The sequence below is a fragment of the Capricornis sumatraensis genome, chromosome 3 (assembly GCF_032405125.1).
Source record: "Capricornis sumatraensis isolate serow.1 chromosome 3, serow.2, whole genome shotgun sequence".
NCBI lineage: Eukaryota > Metazoa > Chordata > Mammalia > Artiodactyla > Bovidae > Capricornis > Capricornis sumatraensis.
In genome coordinates this window covers 24,526,510-24,541,797 of record NC_091071.1, presented here as the reverse complement: position 1 = coordinate 24,541,797, position 15,288 = coordinate 24,526,510, and the positions used below count along the sequence as shown (strand labels likewise).

Sequence of the window (15,288 nt, the reverse complement as noted above, 5' to 3'; positions counted from 1 at the left end):
AAGCTTTATTTAATCCCCAGAGATTTAGCTTTCTCATCTGAAAAATGGAGGTAACAGCATTTTCAGAGTTATGCTGATTAAATGAAATAAGATCACATCAACTTCTTGATTAAAATTCTCCCTTGTCTTCCCACAAATTCCTTACCAGGGCCCACAAAGCTCTATATAATTTTGCCTCTGTCCACCCCTCCTTGTCTTGTTCAATACCATTCTCTACTGGATCACTATGCTTCAGCAATACTAGTCTTCTCTTTGTTCCTTGAGTACTCAAAGTTATTCCCATTTCAAGGACTCTGTCTTTAGCCTAGAATGCTCTTTATATGGCTGTTTCCTTTTAATTTGGATTCCAGTTCTGTTACCTTCTCAAAAAGACCTTCCCTGATTAACTTGTCTGCTGTTCTTTCTGTGTGACCTGAGTCACTTACTTTTATTTATTTCCTAGAATATATCACTATCTGAAATTATTTTATTGGCTTCTTCGTGTATTGTCTCCCCTACTAGGGCAGAGACCCTATCTGTCTTTTTCACTGAATCTGTCTTGAATCACTATGCCTAGAATAGATCTTGGCACACAGTGTATTTCAATAAATATTAGTCAAATAAATCAATGACCATGGGAGTGCCTGGGACACGTGGATATTGAATAAATGCCCACTCTCTTGATACTCTTCATTTGCATTCCTAGACATGTTCAAGTTGACAGTCTAGTCATTGGAGATGCTGAAGATTAATGAAAGAGATTTCTAACGATGAAGTTTAGAAAGCAAGCTTGTAAAGGACTATAACATATGTTTCTGGGAATGTGCTAGGAAATCACTGGATACTGGACCTGTCAAGCATCTAGGTCATGTTTTGAGTGAAGTAATCTCTAAGATCTTGTCCAGCATCCAATGATAGTAAAATAAGAATTTAACCTTTGCTGGTTATTCAATTGTTTCCTACCTCACTTCACCTTTGATTGTTCACTGCCTTATGCCTTGGGATCTGGCCACTATGGAGTATATCACCTGCACTTTTCCTGGCTGACTTCTCTTTGAGATCAGCCAGTGGAGTCATCTGTATGATGTCAGTGGGAAGGAAGAAAGAGGTTGGGGTGTCACTTCCTTCCTCTCTGGCATTGTATCTCTGGCAGCAGCATGGCACCTGCTTGCTGGAGGGCCCCCTTCTACAAAGCACAGCCTACTTTGAGCTGCAGTAGCAACTGTTTCCTCTCGTTACTCCATCAGGCCTAGGAAGGTAAGGCTTCCTATTATCTCTAGTTCCTGGGTTCCACAATAGCTCTTTTGAGTGTTCCCATGATCTTGCTCAGACCATTATTTAATAGTCTCTTTGTTCAAGTCTTTTTATTGAAATCATCTGAGTGAGATTTGCTTCTCTCCAAGACTCTAATTATTATACAATTCATTTGGAAATACATCCAGAGAAGCAGATTCTAAGAATCCCCATGGAAAACCATTTGTGGAGTTAATAGACATCACTGCAAACATTTCTTCTTTGGTTTGATCTGGATCCCTTGTACTGCAGTTTAAGTCTCATTCCCTCTTGTTCTATCTCCAGTGGAGAAAAATATTATGTTTCTGCCATTCACTAGGTAACAAAGCCCCACAGACAAGGTAACGCCTCATGCAGAGTTGGTCAGATGGCATCTTTCTTCCCTGTAGACTTGTGCTCTTTTTGAATCAGAAAAGTTTTCTTTCTCTTTTTCTGGCATGACGGTGACATATTCTCTCAATAAACCCAGGAAATTCAGTGTCCATTTATCCCATAGACATGAAACTCTTATCCCCCTTGTTGTGTCTGGCAAGTACTCAGATTAATTGTACACCCTCACAGAGGTTGAGCCATCACATTTAACCAAGTGTACTACTAAAAGGATTATTATTTAGCAGTTCAACCTCCTTCAACTCACTTTTATCCTGCCTGCCTGAGTTGGTGAACAAAATTAATGAGAATAATGTGGCCATGCCTACCAGCTTCCATTTGCAACCTTCTTAGCAAAATCTTTGCTTTTCTCTTCTTACCTCTCATTTTGTAAGTTATTTTCATTCTCCAAGTTGATGCAAAGATAGGTTATGACAATAGTTTGTCGGTGGCTGTCAGAATTGATGGTGGTATGTGTGGGAAATGCATCGCTAATTTGAGAGCTGTGGTTAGGATTCCTGATGGAGTCACTGAAAAAAATCCTACCTCACAGGGAAAGGTCAAATTAAGTGTTTTAATTATGATGCTGCTATAATATATCTCATGCTTGGATGATGTGTATTTGAAGAGTTGGAAAACTAGGCAATATACCCAACTCTAAAAAGGACACAAAAATAATGTGAACCTTGGGAGGGATGAGTCAGAATCTTGCAGAGATTCAATGAAGTAGAGTGGAAAGGATGAAGTGTTGGGTGACTTGGGTTCTACTCTGGACAAATCATTAACGTCTTTGGGCCTAGCATCCTCACCTGTAAGAGAATGTACAATGGAGGCTCTTTTTAACTGTACTATTAATAGTTATCACCTCATAAAGTATTTAATAGAATTACTATTAGCCCTGTTTTATGGAGAGGAAACTGAGACTCCAAAAGACTGAAAACATTGCCCAAGGCTACACAGCTAGAAAGTGGTAGAGGCTGCAAAGTTATAGCCAACAATAACTCACTCCAAACCTTGGTTTCCTGACCTTGAGAGTGTCTTCTAACCTTGAAGTTACCTGGGAAAAGTTAACTTTTACACCACTTTCTGCATGAGGATGATATTTCAGAGAACTTCAAGGACTTGTTCAAGGCAACCCAGCTAGTACATGGAGAAACAAGGACTTGAACTTGTGACCATCTGACTTCAGAGCCTAAATTCCTAGCCTTTATGCTAGATTTCCACTAAGGTTATAGCCCTCACTCTCTCAAAGATGCCTAGGGGATGTAGTCAGAGAGAATTCAGATTTACTCCCAGTAAGATACCTAATTTAGAATTAAAAAAATAATATATATATATTTGTTTATTTAATTATTTGGCTGCATCTGGGCTTACTTGCTACACGGGGAATCTTTGTTGTGTCACACGATGGGTCAGGGGTTGCAGCTCAGTAGTTTCAGCTCACGGGCTTAGTTGTTCACGGCATGTGGGGTCTTAGTTCTCAGAACCTGTGTTCCCTGCATTACAAGGTGGATTCTCAACCACTGGACTACTGGGGAAATCCCTAGTTTAGGATTATAGAAAGCAGAGTTCAATAGTCTTCAATTCTGGAATATACCTGGATAACCAGGGGCAGGTGGGACGCAGATTTCATTCTAGCACCAGCACAAAGTATAAGGAAGATACTTATTTAAAAATTTTAATTGGAGTTCTGCCATTTCTTGAGCATATATGCATATACGAAACCCCAATTGTGCACCATATTAGAATTTATTATAATACAAACAAGTCCAAACACAATATAATATCTAATTAAGAAAATATGAACATTTGCTATTTTTTTCCCATTCTTTGAACTGGAATAACCAACATTAGAGTCTCTTATTCACTTCAGATAGGCCCCTCAGGTTGGACCAGTAGGCACCAACTGTGCAAAGTAAGTTTCCATTTGCAGAGTGTTTGCAAAATGAAACTTCATGCCTTCCCATGGTCTGTCTTTTACGGTTTGTTTGTCATCCTCCTTATTTCCTTCCCATTAGGCAGTTCAGTCCTTGAGTTTCTCAATAGAAAGACACAGAGTGTACGTGTGTAGCATCACTGCATGTCCAATCAAGGACACAAATCATACCGGAGGGACGCTAGTTAACAGTCTTTGAAAGGGGCATCACAAAAACCTGATATAAGGCAATTGCTTATGTGCCATCAACAGCAGCTGTTTATGTGCACACTTCAAAATTCAAAGCTATATTTCCAAAACTGGCCTGAAAGAAAAGGCTTAAAAGTTTGTTTTCTCTTTAAAAAGCTTTTAAATTTTGTCCACAATTATTACTATAAATAAGAATAAATTAAAAGTCCTTATGTTATTTGAGATAAATTTTAGGAGAAATGTATCAACCTAAGCCAACAGGCATTTGTATGCATTGTAACCAGAAGACAACACATGGACTGCCTTCAAAAATCAGACCTCTTTTAAACATTATTGTATCAAAATATAAAATACAGTCAGAAGGACAAGAGATCAAACACTAATTCGTATAGCCTCTATTATTAAGAGAAGTAATAAATGAGTGTATGAGGAAAACATTCCAAGTACACACTCAGCTTTTACTTTTTAAACATCAGTAATTAATTTTTACACATACCTAAAAATGTGGAGCAGAGAGCATTGAGATCCACATACATATTTTTCATCTTACATTCATTCTCAAAAAGGAATTGCTTAACCATTATAGATATTGCACGGTGACTCATTCATGTATAGCTCAAATTAGCATTTTTCAGACCTATTGTTTAAAAATAAATAATCAAATAAATATTTATATATATTAGGGGTAGGTAGCCTTTGGTTCATTCACAAAGGGGTGTGATGGAGTCATATCATACACACAGTTAATGAACAGGTACCCGACTTCACATGCTTGGCAAAAAAGAAACAGAAAGGTAACTTAATGGGAAATCTGCCCATCCTACCACACAAAGCACACTGCCCTGGGGAGAGTGTGACCTGGAAGATATGAATCTGCTCTTCCCTCATTCAGACTTCCATGAACATCTTTTAGTGGAAGCACCTTGCTGCACCAGTGTGATCCTAATGTTCTTGAATACAATGGAGTCACACAATATGGTCTCTAAATGTAAGTCAATTCTGTCTTGTCTTCAGTGGAAGAAACAGCAAACTGTTCCAATGCTGGCAAAAAAAGAAACTTATCTGAGTTAGGAATTTTAAGGGATAGAATGTGGTCTCCAACATGGATCTTTCCTGAGAACTTTGCAGAGGTAACTTTGGCTCTGCCAGATTTTTTCCATTTGCACTGACTTCAGAACTAATCTTTGGGTGAGACGAGACTCTTCGGCAATCATTTAAACAGAGTAGGAATTAGGATCTTTAGGGTGAACATAACCTAAAATTGTACTGATTTAATGCTGAGGGTATTGGCTGAAGTTTTGGGATTATGTGGCATTGGAGTCTTTTCTACCCTGCTCATTTATTGCAAGTTCCCTTTAAAAGGGTAGATGTGTCTTCCAATTTAGGGACAAAAGTGCAGTAAAAATCCAGCCCGAGGAACCAAGTGTTTCAAGTGGACTCTCTGCTTTTTGTTGGGTCACCAAAAATATCATACAATTCCAAAATCATGTTGGAATACTTCTTTCAGAACAGGGATAACTTCAAATACTGGGAATCTGGGAGAAGGTTAAAAAAAAAGAATACTGAGAAAAACTCCAGCATAGATTTTTCTTTCAAAACACATCATGGGGTACACAGGAGCCTAATGTATTCAAGTCTGTGCGTATGCACACATGAGTGGTAATTCCCAGGGAAACCTCCATTAATTATACCCTAGAACTGTTCTTGCCTTGTACAGGCAAGGGAAGAAAAATGAAATTCATATTTTATTATTTTGCAAAGGATCTGGGTTAAATAGCATCATTGAAAACTGGCACCACCCTTCTGAGCCATGTGCATCAAAGGGCAGACATGCAGACAACATGGGCACCTTCTCATTACCATTTGTGGCCAAATGGCAATGCCAGCTGGACTGCGGGGTGGAGCTGAGACTGCCTCCTTTCACACCTGGAGAGCTACAGTTCCTGACCCTCAAAAATTAAATCCAGTTCAAAAGTCACTTCAAATAAAACAGTTTGGTGAGGGCGTCAGCAAGCAGGGTGGCAGGGTTGGCAACTCTACACATAAAGGCTTCTCCAGGAAGCTTGAGTGGCATGGCAAGAAGAAGCTATTTCAGTAAAGAGATCATACACAGCTGACTCAAGGGTGGATTGAAACAATGGCAAGAGTGGGCTTATTTTTTGTTTTTCTGGGCTCAAGAATTCCTCCTATGGCCCTGCACACCAGGCAGGGTCTTTGTTTTGGAGGCATTAGATAAAACCTATACATCATGGCAAATAGAAAGACTGCATCTTAGACCCCTGAGGGTCTGAGGGTCATGGTTATGTTGGTTTGGAGCATTTTCACAGAAACTCTGCCAGAGTTTGTGCAGGATTCAATCCTCCCCTGTCAGGGCCACTTCAAGACCAAAACCCTCCCTAGGACAGAGGGAGTCTTGGAAAATTCCCAAATTGGTCTGCATTGTTAGCTGCTGGTAACAACACAGGGAAATGATGGATGACCTCAGTTCTTGGAAGAAGAGTGTGGGCTCAGCTATGTGCTACTGTGGCTTGATGTGTCATGTAAATGAGCAGTTCCCAGTGACTGTGGATGATGCCAAGCCTAAGTCCATAGACTATTTCTCTTTGGTGTGTCCTTACAGGCCACAGGAGAATGATACAACCTCCAATGACATCTTCAAACTGGTAGAGACTTTTGCCGTCTACATGACTTGATGGAAACAAATGCATAAAGGAAAACAAGATTCAAGCTTTTGTTGTTTTTCTCCTCCATCTTTTCTCATTGACCAGTCTGAAAGTTGCTCAGTCTGTGGAGACAGGAAATCAGGTTAGCATTCTTAAGGAGAGCTCTTCAGCCACAGGATGGGCCACGTTCCCATCTGGAAATGGATTATGCAGAGGCACTAGGTGCCAAACCGATGGGGTCATGGGGATACTTTTATAGGTTTTCCATTTTTGTCATACTGGTACACCAGCATCTTGATACAGTGTGAGTTGGCCGGTGAGATCCAGGGGCTACTTGTTATGGAAAAGTTATGGTTGGTGTAGAACTGAACGGGTTGCTTCTGGCACTTGAAGAAGGCCTTGAGAGTAGCGGCTGCCATGGTGCGGAACCGCTTGCTGATGAAGCAATAGAGGAAGAAGTTGATGGCCGTGTTCAGAAGGGCCAGCATGTTGGCAACATCGGACATGACGTGCACCAGCCAGCGGTTCTGGATGGGTGCCCCGTAAAGGTGGTAGAGGATCATGATGATGCGTGGGGCCCAGAGGGTGGCAAAGATGGAGGTGATGGTAAACAAGATGGCAGTGGTTTTCCCCGTGGAGTAGCCACGGAGGCGAAAATTGCTCTTCCTCCTGAGCTTGTACACAATGATTGAGTTCAAGATGAAGAAGATGGAACAGGGTACCAAGTACACAGTGAAGCAGTGAATCCAGATAAGGACATGATGCATGGAGGTGCTGATGTAGTCTTCAGTCCAGAGGTTGGGCCACCAGTAGTAGGGGATACTGGTCAGGAAGCAGGTGACGTAAACACTTACGATGACTTTCCGGGTGCGGGCTGGGTAGGAGAGCGTGTGGTACTTGAGCGGGTGGCATACTGCGATATAGCGGTCAATAGTTAATGGAACAGTAATCCAGATGGAAGTGTGGATGGATGAGAATTCCAGCACTTCTACGATCTTGTCGGGTACCTGAGGCATCTGCATGTTCAAGATGAAATCTTCCAATAGGAAGTCCACGAACACAATGAAAAAGAGGACCAAGATGTCAGCAGCAGCAAGTGCCAAGAGATAGTTGTACGAAGACTTCTGTCTCCTAGCCACCAGCTGAGAGAGGATGATCACGGTTAGGATATTTGCTGTGGAGAGAAGAGAATCTGGTTTACATCTGAAGCAAGATGACTTTGTCGGTGACTAGGGGCCCCTTAGGAATAGTGTATTGAGCACTCCCATGGAAATCAAAGGGACTGAACCCATGTTCTTGAGGGAAACTTCTGCACGGCAGTTGCATCTCATACAAACATCCTGACACTATTTTGACAAAATTTCATGTTCACATTGTACTTTATCTGTCTTCACACAGTCACAACAGTGGTGCTGCTGTGTCCTCATTTCAGAAATGAAACTGAGGCTCAGAGAACTTAAGGGACTTGCTTAGAGTCAAGAGTTAGTAATTCATGGTGACAGGAACCAAACTCAGATCTCCTAATCCTTAATCCTATGCTCTTTGTTTCGTCTGACTTCAAGGAGGATATGGGGCTGGAATGGCGTATCCTGTGCTCAGGTAGGAGATTGGACTATGTGACCTCTAAAGAATCTTTAGAACTTAGATTTGAAGACCTTTCCTTTGTAAGTGGGTTTAGAATGGAGAAGACTATGACCTTTAGATTATTTTTTAAATAAATTATATTTATTTTTAGAATAAGTAGTCTACACACATGGTACATAATTAAAGTTAATAGCAGAGAAAAGTAAAATTTCCTTCCACTCTTATACTCCAACCACCCTCAGGGCAATCATAGTTAAATAATTAGTGCTTTACATGTCTGTGTAATACATGTTGTATATAGTGTTGCAAAAAAATAGCAATACATTATTTTTATGGAGATCAGAATTGTTTTGAAATGCATCCACATAATTTCTGATCAATTTTAAGAAGCAAATGTCTCTCTGAATAAGATACATCTGGAAAATCATTAGGGACTCATTCTAAAAGGATATCCCAATGGATAACATCTGAAAGTCATTCTACACTTTACTCTCATTAACTCACAACCAACTCTGAAATTTGAACATTGTTAATCATAGTTTGCGAACAAGGGTCTCAGAGAACTGATGTCCCTTGTTTGAAGTGCGGTGGCAGGGCTGGTATCCAGGGCTGTCTTTCTTGCATGCCTGTTTAAAATTATTTCACAATAGTTCACAAGTGAAAATGTAATATACACATCCTGCCATATTCATCACTCAGATTAAACAAATGTTAACATCTTGCCACATACGCTTTAATTTTTTTTAAAAGAAGAAATGACGCTATATTCACAGTTGAAGTCTTCTTTGAAACTGTTCCAGCTCATCTTTTCCTTCTCCCATTCTCTCCCTAGAGGCAGCCACAGTGCTGTCATCTCTAGGGCCACGTTTGCATAATCTTAAATTTCTTTTATGCAGAACCTGCCGCTCTACATGCTGCTGTTTTTCACTCAACAAGATGGTTTTGAGATCTATTTTTACTGATACATGTAGATCTGTTTCACTCATCTTAATGACTATAGAGCAATTCCATTAATAAATTTGCCAGAATTTACTTATTCACTTATCCATAGGCATGTTTATGCATATACAAACTTAAGTCTATATATGTCTCTATGTATATATACACATATTACATAGACATATACATTTAACTGTCTATAGTGTGTATATGTACTGACATATATGGACATCTATATGTGTATATACATATGCACACATTTAAACTGGTTTCAGGATTTTGCTCTTACAATCTGCTATAGTTAATACCTTGATATGGCTCTCCATGAGAAGTAGCTACATGTGAGAGCTTCTCTCAGATAGCATATACATATTGGAGAAGGCCATGGCACCCCACTCCAGTACTCTTGCCTGGAAAATCTCATGGACGGAGAAGCCTGGTGGGCTGCAGTCCATGGGGTCGCTAAGAGTTGGACACGACTGAGCGACCTCACTTTCACTTTTCACTTTCATGCACTGAAGAACACTCCAGTGTTTCTACCTGGAGAATCCCAGGACAGGGGAGCCTGGTAGGCTGCCGTCTATGGGGTCGCACAGGGTCAGACATGACTAAAGCGACTTAGCAGCAGCAGCAGCAGTGTGTATATATACTGACATATTATATGGACATCTATATGTGTACATATATGCATACACACACATTTAAACTGGTTTTAGGATTTTGCTCTTACAATCTGCTATAGTTAATACCTTGATATGGCTCTCCATGAGAAGTAGCTACATGTGAGAGCTTCTCTCAGATAGCATATACATATTGGAGAAGGCAATGGCACCCCACTCCAGTACTCTTGCCTGGAAAATTCCATGGGCAGAGGAGCCTGGAAGGCTCCAGTCCATGGGGTCGATGAGGGTCGGACATGACTGAGCGACTTCACTTTCACTTTTCACTTTCATGCATTGGAGAAGGAAATAGCAACCCACTCCAGTGTTCTTGCCTGGAGAATCCCAGGGAAAGTGGAGCCTGGTGGGCTGCTGTCTATGGGGTCGCACAGAGTTGGACGTGACTGAAGCGACTTAGCAGCAGCAGCAGCAGCAGCAGCAGCAGCAGCAGCGTATACATATTAGAAGTGTGTTTCCTATGTTTCAGAGCATGTGAACCTTCGCCTTTCCCAGATATTGCTGAACTGCTTTGTAAAGTGGTTTTACTAATCTGCACTCCCAGCAGTAGAGTATGAGAGTTCCAGTTGCTCATAACCTCTCTGTACTTGGCACTGTCAGGTTTTTGATTTGTTTGTTTAAGTCTGTGCTGCCCTTGTTCTTGTTCAAAGCACTTTGAAATAACGTTTTGAAGTGGTGGAGAGTTAAGGTACCAATTATATAAGTTATCCAGTATTCAAACCCAGGACTAATACTCGAGCTGAAAACCACTTGATAATATCAATACTTCTAAACAGGGGTGGGAGTACCATGCAGGTATGTTATACCCTGTATAATAAAGAAAAATTATAAGTAAACTTTAAGTCAACACTAAAGAAAAGAGGCCCATTAAAGCAAAATTCTTTGTATTATTAATCCTGAAATTTCAAAAATTTACTTATCCAGCTTTGTCTGACTTTATGGCATATCAAGTTCAACTTTGTTTCCAGCCAGAGAAAAGTGATTCCTGTTCTCTAGGTTGCCTCTGACTTAGAAAAGTGCCATTATTTCTCAGAACCTCTTTTTCCCATTCATTAAATAATGCCCCAAATCTCTCTCATGCCCCTGCTCTGCTCCCGACTTATAAGGGGGGACAGAATGAATAAATGCTGAGATCTCCCCAGAAAGAAATGTCATACAGTCATCCTTTAGTATCCACAGAGTATTGGTTCCAGGACCTTCCTTTGATACCAAAATCTGCCAGTACTCAAGTCCTGTGTATAAAATTGTAGAGTACAGATGGCTCTCTGACTTTGTGGGTTCCCATTCACAAATACGGAGAAGGCAATGGCATCCCACTCCAGTACTCTTGCCTGGAAAAATCCCATGGATGGAGGAGCCTGGTAGGCTGCAGTCCTTGGGGTCGCCAAGAGTTGGACACGACTGAGCGACTTCACTTTCACTTTTCACTTTCATGCATTGGAGAAGGAAATGGCAACCCACTCCAGTGTTCTTGCCTGGAGAATCCCAGGGACGGGGGAGCCTGGTGGGCTGCTGTCTATGGGGTCGCACAGAGTCGGACACGACTGAAGTGACGTAGCAGCGTTCACAAATACAGACGGCTGACTGTATATATTCTGCAGAGAGTGACTCTTCACCACCATCTCTTACTTCTTCATGGAAACCTATTTGTAGTGTGGTGCTAAAAATCTTCCATAACTAAACTCTTTAAAAATATTCAAGCTCCATCTAATTAGTGTTTTAAGCCAGGCAAATCATCAACTCCAAATGAAATTGCCAGCTATTCATATTTGACATTTCCTTAAGTTCCTAGTAATTGCGTCTCTCGAGAAACTAACCCGCAGCCATTGAGTTTCCCATTTCTTTCATGCAGGTAGATTTGCCCCCAAGGCAACATCAAGAACACTTAAGACATCCTTGGGATGAGAGAGATGTGTGAGCCACAGAGACCCAGAGGGGACTGGAACAGTGCCTGTGTATTGATTTTCTGAAAAAGAAATGAGAAGGTAGAATTTTCAACTCTTAGGGTTTGACATTTGCTATAATTCCTCACATTGAAAAATCCTTTCATTTCCACTGTGACAGCTTTTCCCCGAAGAAAAGGAGTGGTGTTGACAGGGCCTGTGTGTATTTATAAAGGTTGAATAAGCGAAGGAACCCGAGTCATCACCGCCTGAAATTCCATTTCTTACTTTTTTCCTCAAACTAACTGGCCCAAGAATCTGTTGTGTGGAAACCCAACCAAATCCCATCCAAGCAAGTCCCCATCAACTTCATGATCAAAATATCAATGCTTCTATAAAACAAATCCTTTCTGTCAATGTTGTCTTTGGACAGGTTTAAGCTCCTGGGTAATATAAAGCCCATGTTTTGTGATTGCAAAGCTTCTTGGTTATATTATTGGGGGAATTCATTTCCTATATTTTGCAGCTTACTGTACACAAATTTGAGAGGATTTGGGGAACAGCTAAAAGAACAACACAGGTCGGGCTGTCAGACCCCACCACTGGGTGGTTGACTGGAGCAGAGGGGAAGGGTCAAGGTTTTGCTGAGGTATTTTCTATGTCTGTGAGGAATAAGAGTCCCTTCAGATTCCTCAGAAGAGCCCTGACTGGGAGGTTGGAGTTTACATTTCTTAATTCCGCTACATGTCTAGTTTTTTTTGGTCTTTGAAAATTATTTTCCTCAATTATAAAAGTAAAATATACTTGTAAAAATTGAACATAACAGTGCATAATAATATTATTAGCTCACTTTTATTGAGCATTTATTTTTAAGCATCTTACATACAACACTTCAATTTAATCTTTACAACCACCCTATGAGGTCATAACAGTTATCTAAAAGCTTTGAGGCTCAGAGAGGTTATAAGTAACTTGTTTGAGGTCACACAGAAAGCGAGTGGTGAGCCAGGACAGCCAGGCTTTTTGTCTCCTGTGCTGGTACATTTAACTATTACATCAGACACTGGAAAGTGAAAGTCTGTCCAAATCCCATTTTCTAGAAATATTACAATATCTAGTTGCTTAGATGGCCCTCAGGGAACCACCTCCTGATATTCATGCCTCTGTGCAGTCTCTTCCTTTTGATTCAGGGTTGGTCCTGTGACTCACTTTTAACCAGGAGACTGTTGTGGGAGTGACATTGCACAATCAGACTGTAAGTTTTTCAAAAGAAAACTTATTTTGGGAAGCTCTATCTTGGAGTCCAACTGTGAGAAGTCCATGTCACTTGCAGAGGCTGTGCGTAGGGACTCTGATTGAAAGCCCCAGGTGAGTTCATAGCTGACATCCAACATCAGTTGTCATGTGAGTGAACACTCTTGGATGTCCAGCTCAATGGAACCCCTGATAATGGCAGTCCCAGCTGCTTCTCTGCTGCAACTGCTAGAGACCCCGAGCAAGAGCCATCCAGCTGAGCCCAGTCAGCCTAAGAACCAGGACAAACAATCCTACACTGTTGTGTTAAGGCTGTAAGTACTGGTTTACAATAGTTTACGATACTGCCACCAGAACAGAGATTAACCATTTGGTGTTTGTTTCTCCAGGATATTTACATGCCTATAATTATAAATATAATTAGTAATGTGATCATCACCACAAAATGAGGTCATACACTAATACTGTCGTGCAAGCTGTTTTTTTTAAAAAATTAGAAATTAGAATCTTCCTATGTCAACAATATTCAGGAAATATTCACCTATGGCTGGACATTACTTATTTTATTATTTTGGCCACTACAGAGTTTCATTAAACATCTTTGCATATTTCTGTGGAATAAGTTCTCCAAAGTAGAAATGCTGGTTTAAAGGATAACACATTTTTTCTCTTCCCCTCTCTCTCCTTCCCTCCTGTTCTCCCTTTTCCCTTCCTTCCTCCCTCTTTCCCTCCCTGTCAGCCTCCTCTCTTCCTAAAGACAGCTAATAGAATTTGTAAGAAGTAAAGAAGCTCAAGTTGAAGCTACAAAAAGATTTAGGTTAGACATCCAAAGAGCACTTTCTGACTGCAGTGGCAGTTATGTGAACTAGAGCAAGCCACTGATACCACAGCTGTTTGGTCCATGCAGGTCTTCCAAAAAGAACAGAGAGTTGTGTATTTGGGCTGATTAAATTCCTGGGATTACCTTCTACAAATCCTCTCTCTGCATCCTAAATCATGTTCTTGTGAATTTCCCAAAAGAGAACCATTCAACCCTTTCAGCCACCATCACCTGTGACTTAAATGAATCCCCCCTCTCCTTCGGATGCCCATGTTTTGCACTAGAAGAGGCAGTCCTCGTGTCCTACAGACACAGCAGGACCCCTGACATTGTGAGCAATTCTGGTGGTGTTATTTATGTGGCTGCTGGAAGGTACCTCAAGGACAGATTTTTAGGGAAAGCAATTTCCAAGTCCCACGAGCAAGAAATCAGCAGTGTCCTTGTTTAGATCAGCTGTGGGGGCTGAACTGTGTGATGGGACATTGCCTCTTTTGGGCTGCTGCTTTCCTTATTGTTACCTTTTCAGTTACAGATCTTGGAGTGGAGAAAGGGGAAACAAAATGATGCTAGCTCTGGAATCCTGAACCAGGCTGCTGCTACTGCCCCGGTTCCCCTGTGGTAGGGAGGGCACCAGGTTGCTGCATCTAGAGGGGCCAAAAGTGGAAGGAGGCATTGTTTCCATTGCAGCTGCCACACCGACGATGCAGAGCATCAGGTGTGTGGTGGCAGGTGATGGGACTCAGAGCTACAAAACTGATGCCTTCCCCAAGGAGAACAGCTCTGCAGTGTCTGATGATTACAGTGCCCTGAGTGCATGGTGGGCCCAGACCTGTGGGATGCAGGGCCAGGAGGAGTATGACCCTCTTGCACACTCTCTCACCCTTAGGCCAATGTCTTTGTCATCTGTGCCTCCATTGCAGAGAATGTGTGGCATCAGTGGCATCCAGAAGCGTGTGACCACTCCCCAGAGGTGCCCAGCCACCTGGTGGACATCAGGGAAGACCCGAGAGCCCAGCCTGATACCTGTGGCTCCTCAAGGAGCAGGGCAGACCCATGCTGTGTGCTACGAGCAGGGCTCAACTTGGTGGCAGGACAGCACTCAGCTTGGGAGAGCCCCTGCCTCTAATTGTGTCTTGAGTGCCCCAGCTGAGCCTAAAGGACAATTCTGAAACCCCTGGAGGTGTTTCCTGAATGCCTTTAAAAGAGGCCCACAGGAAAGGGGCTTTGGGCTCTGCTCCACACCACTTGGGAACACCAGGTACTCTTGAAAGCTCAAGGTGGTGCCCCTCCCCAAGAAGCAGCCCGGTGCCCCTCCCTGTTTTCCCACACAGACACTGCTGCCTAGGTGCTGCGTCCTCTCAGGTTAAGAGCTCTCAGCTGTCCTGTCCTTAACTGCTCCCTCACTGCTCTTCAAACTGTTCCCCACTCAAGATGCTCTCTCCTTTCCCCAAAGAAGGAGCCACAAAACCCAAGGAAAACAAATGCACCCTAACCTACCCCCATGTGCCCAGGCTGCTTCTGCATCTGCTGACTGACTCTGCCCCTACCCCCTCTGGACCCTTCCCACCCCATCAGCCTCAAGAAAATCTCCTGTCTCCAGTGGGGGCGGGCTGGTGGGGAAGATGATGCTGACAAGACTTGGTATTCAGTTTTTTTGGCCTCTGTGGACGGTGTCAGGAGGTCTTCAGGAGGTTGTGCCCTC

The 15,288-nt window shown here is 42.1% G+C and overlaps 1 protein-coding gene across 1 annotated transcript in view; it reads right to left on the bottom strand.

The window, feature by feature from the left end:
* Positions 1–6,668: 6,668 nt before the first annotated feature.
* Positions 6,669–15,288, bottom strand: part of GPR139 (G protein-coupled receptor 139) — a 43,728-nt gene continuing 35,108 nt past the window's right edge. Inside the window, exon 2 of the mRNA XM_068969476.1 lies at positions 6,669–7,603. Within this exon, the coding sequence (XP_068825577.1) occupies positions 6,669–7,603 (935 nt within the window). The remainder of the gene's footprint in view (positions 7,604–15,288) is intronic.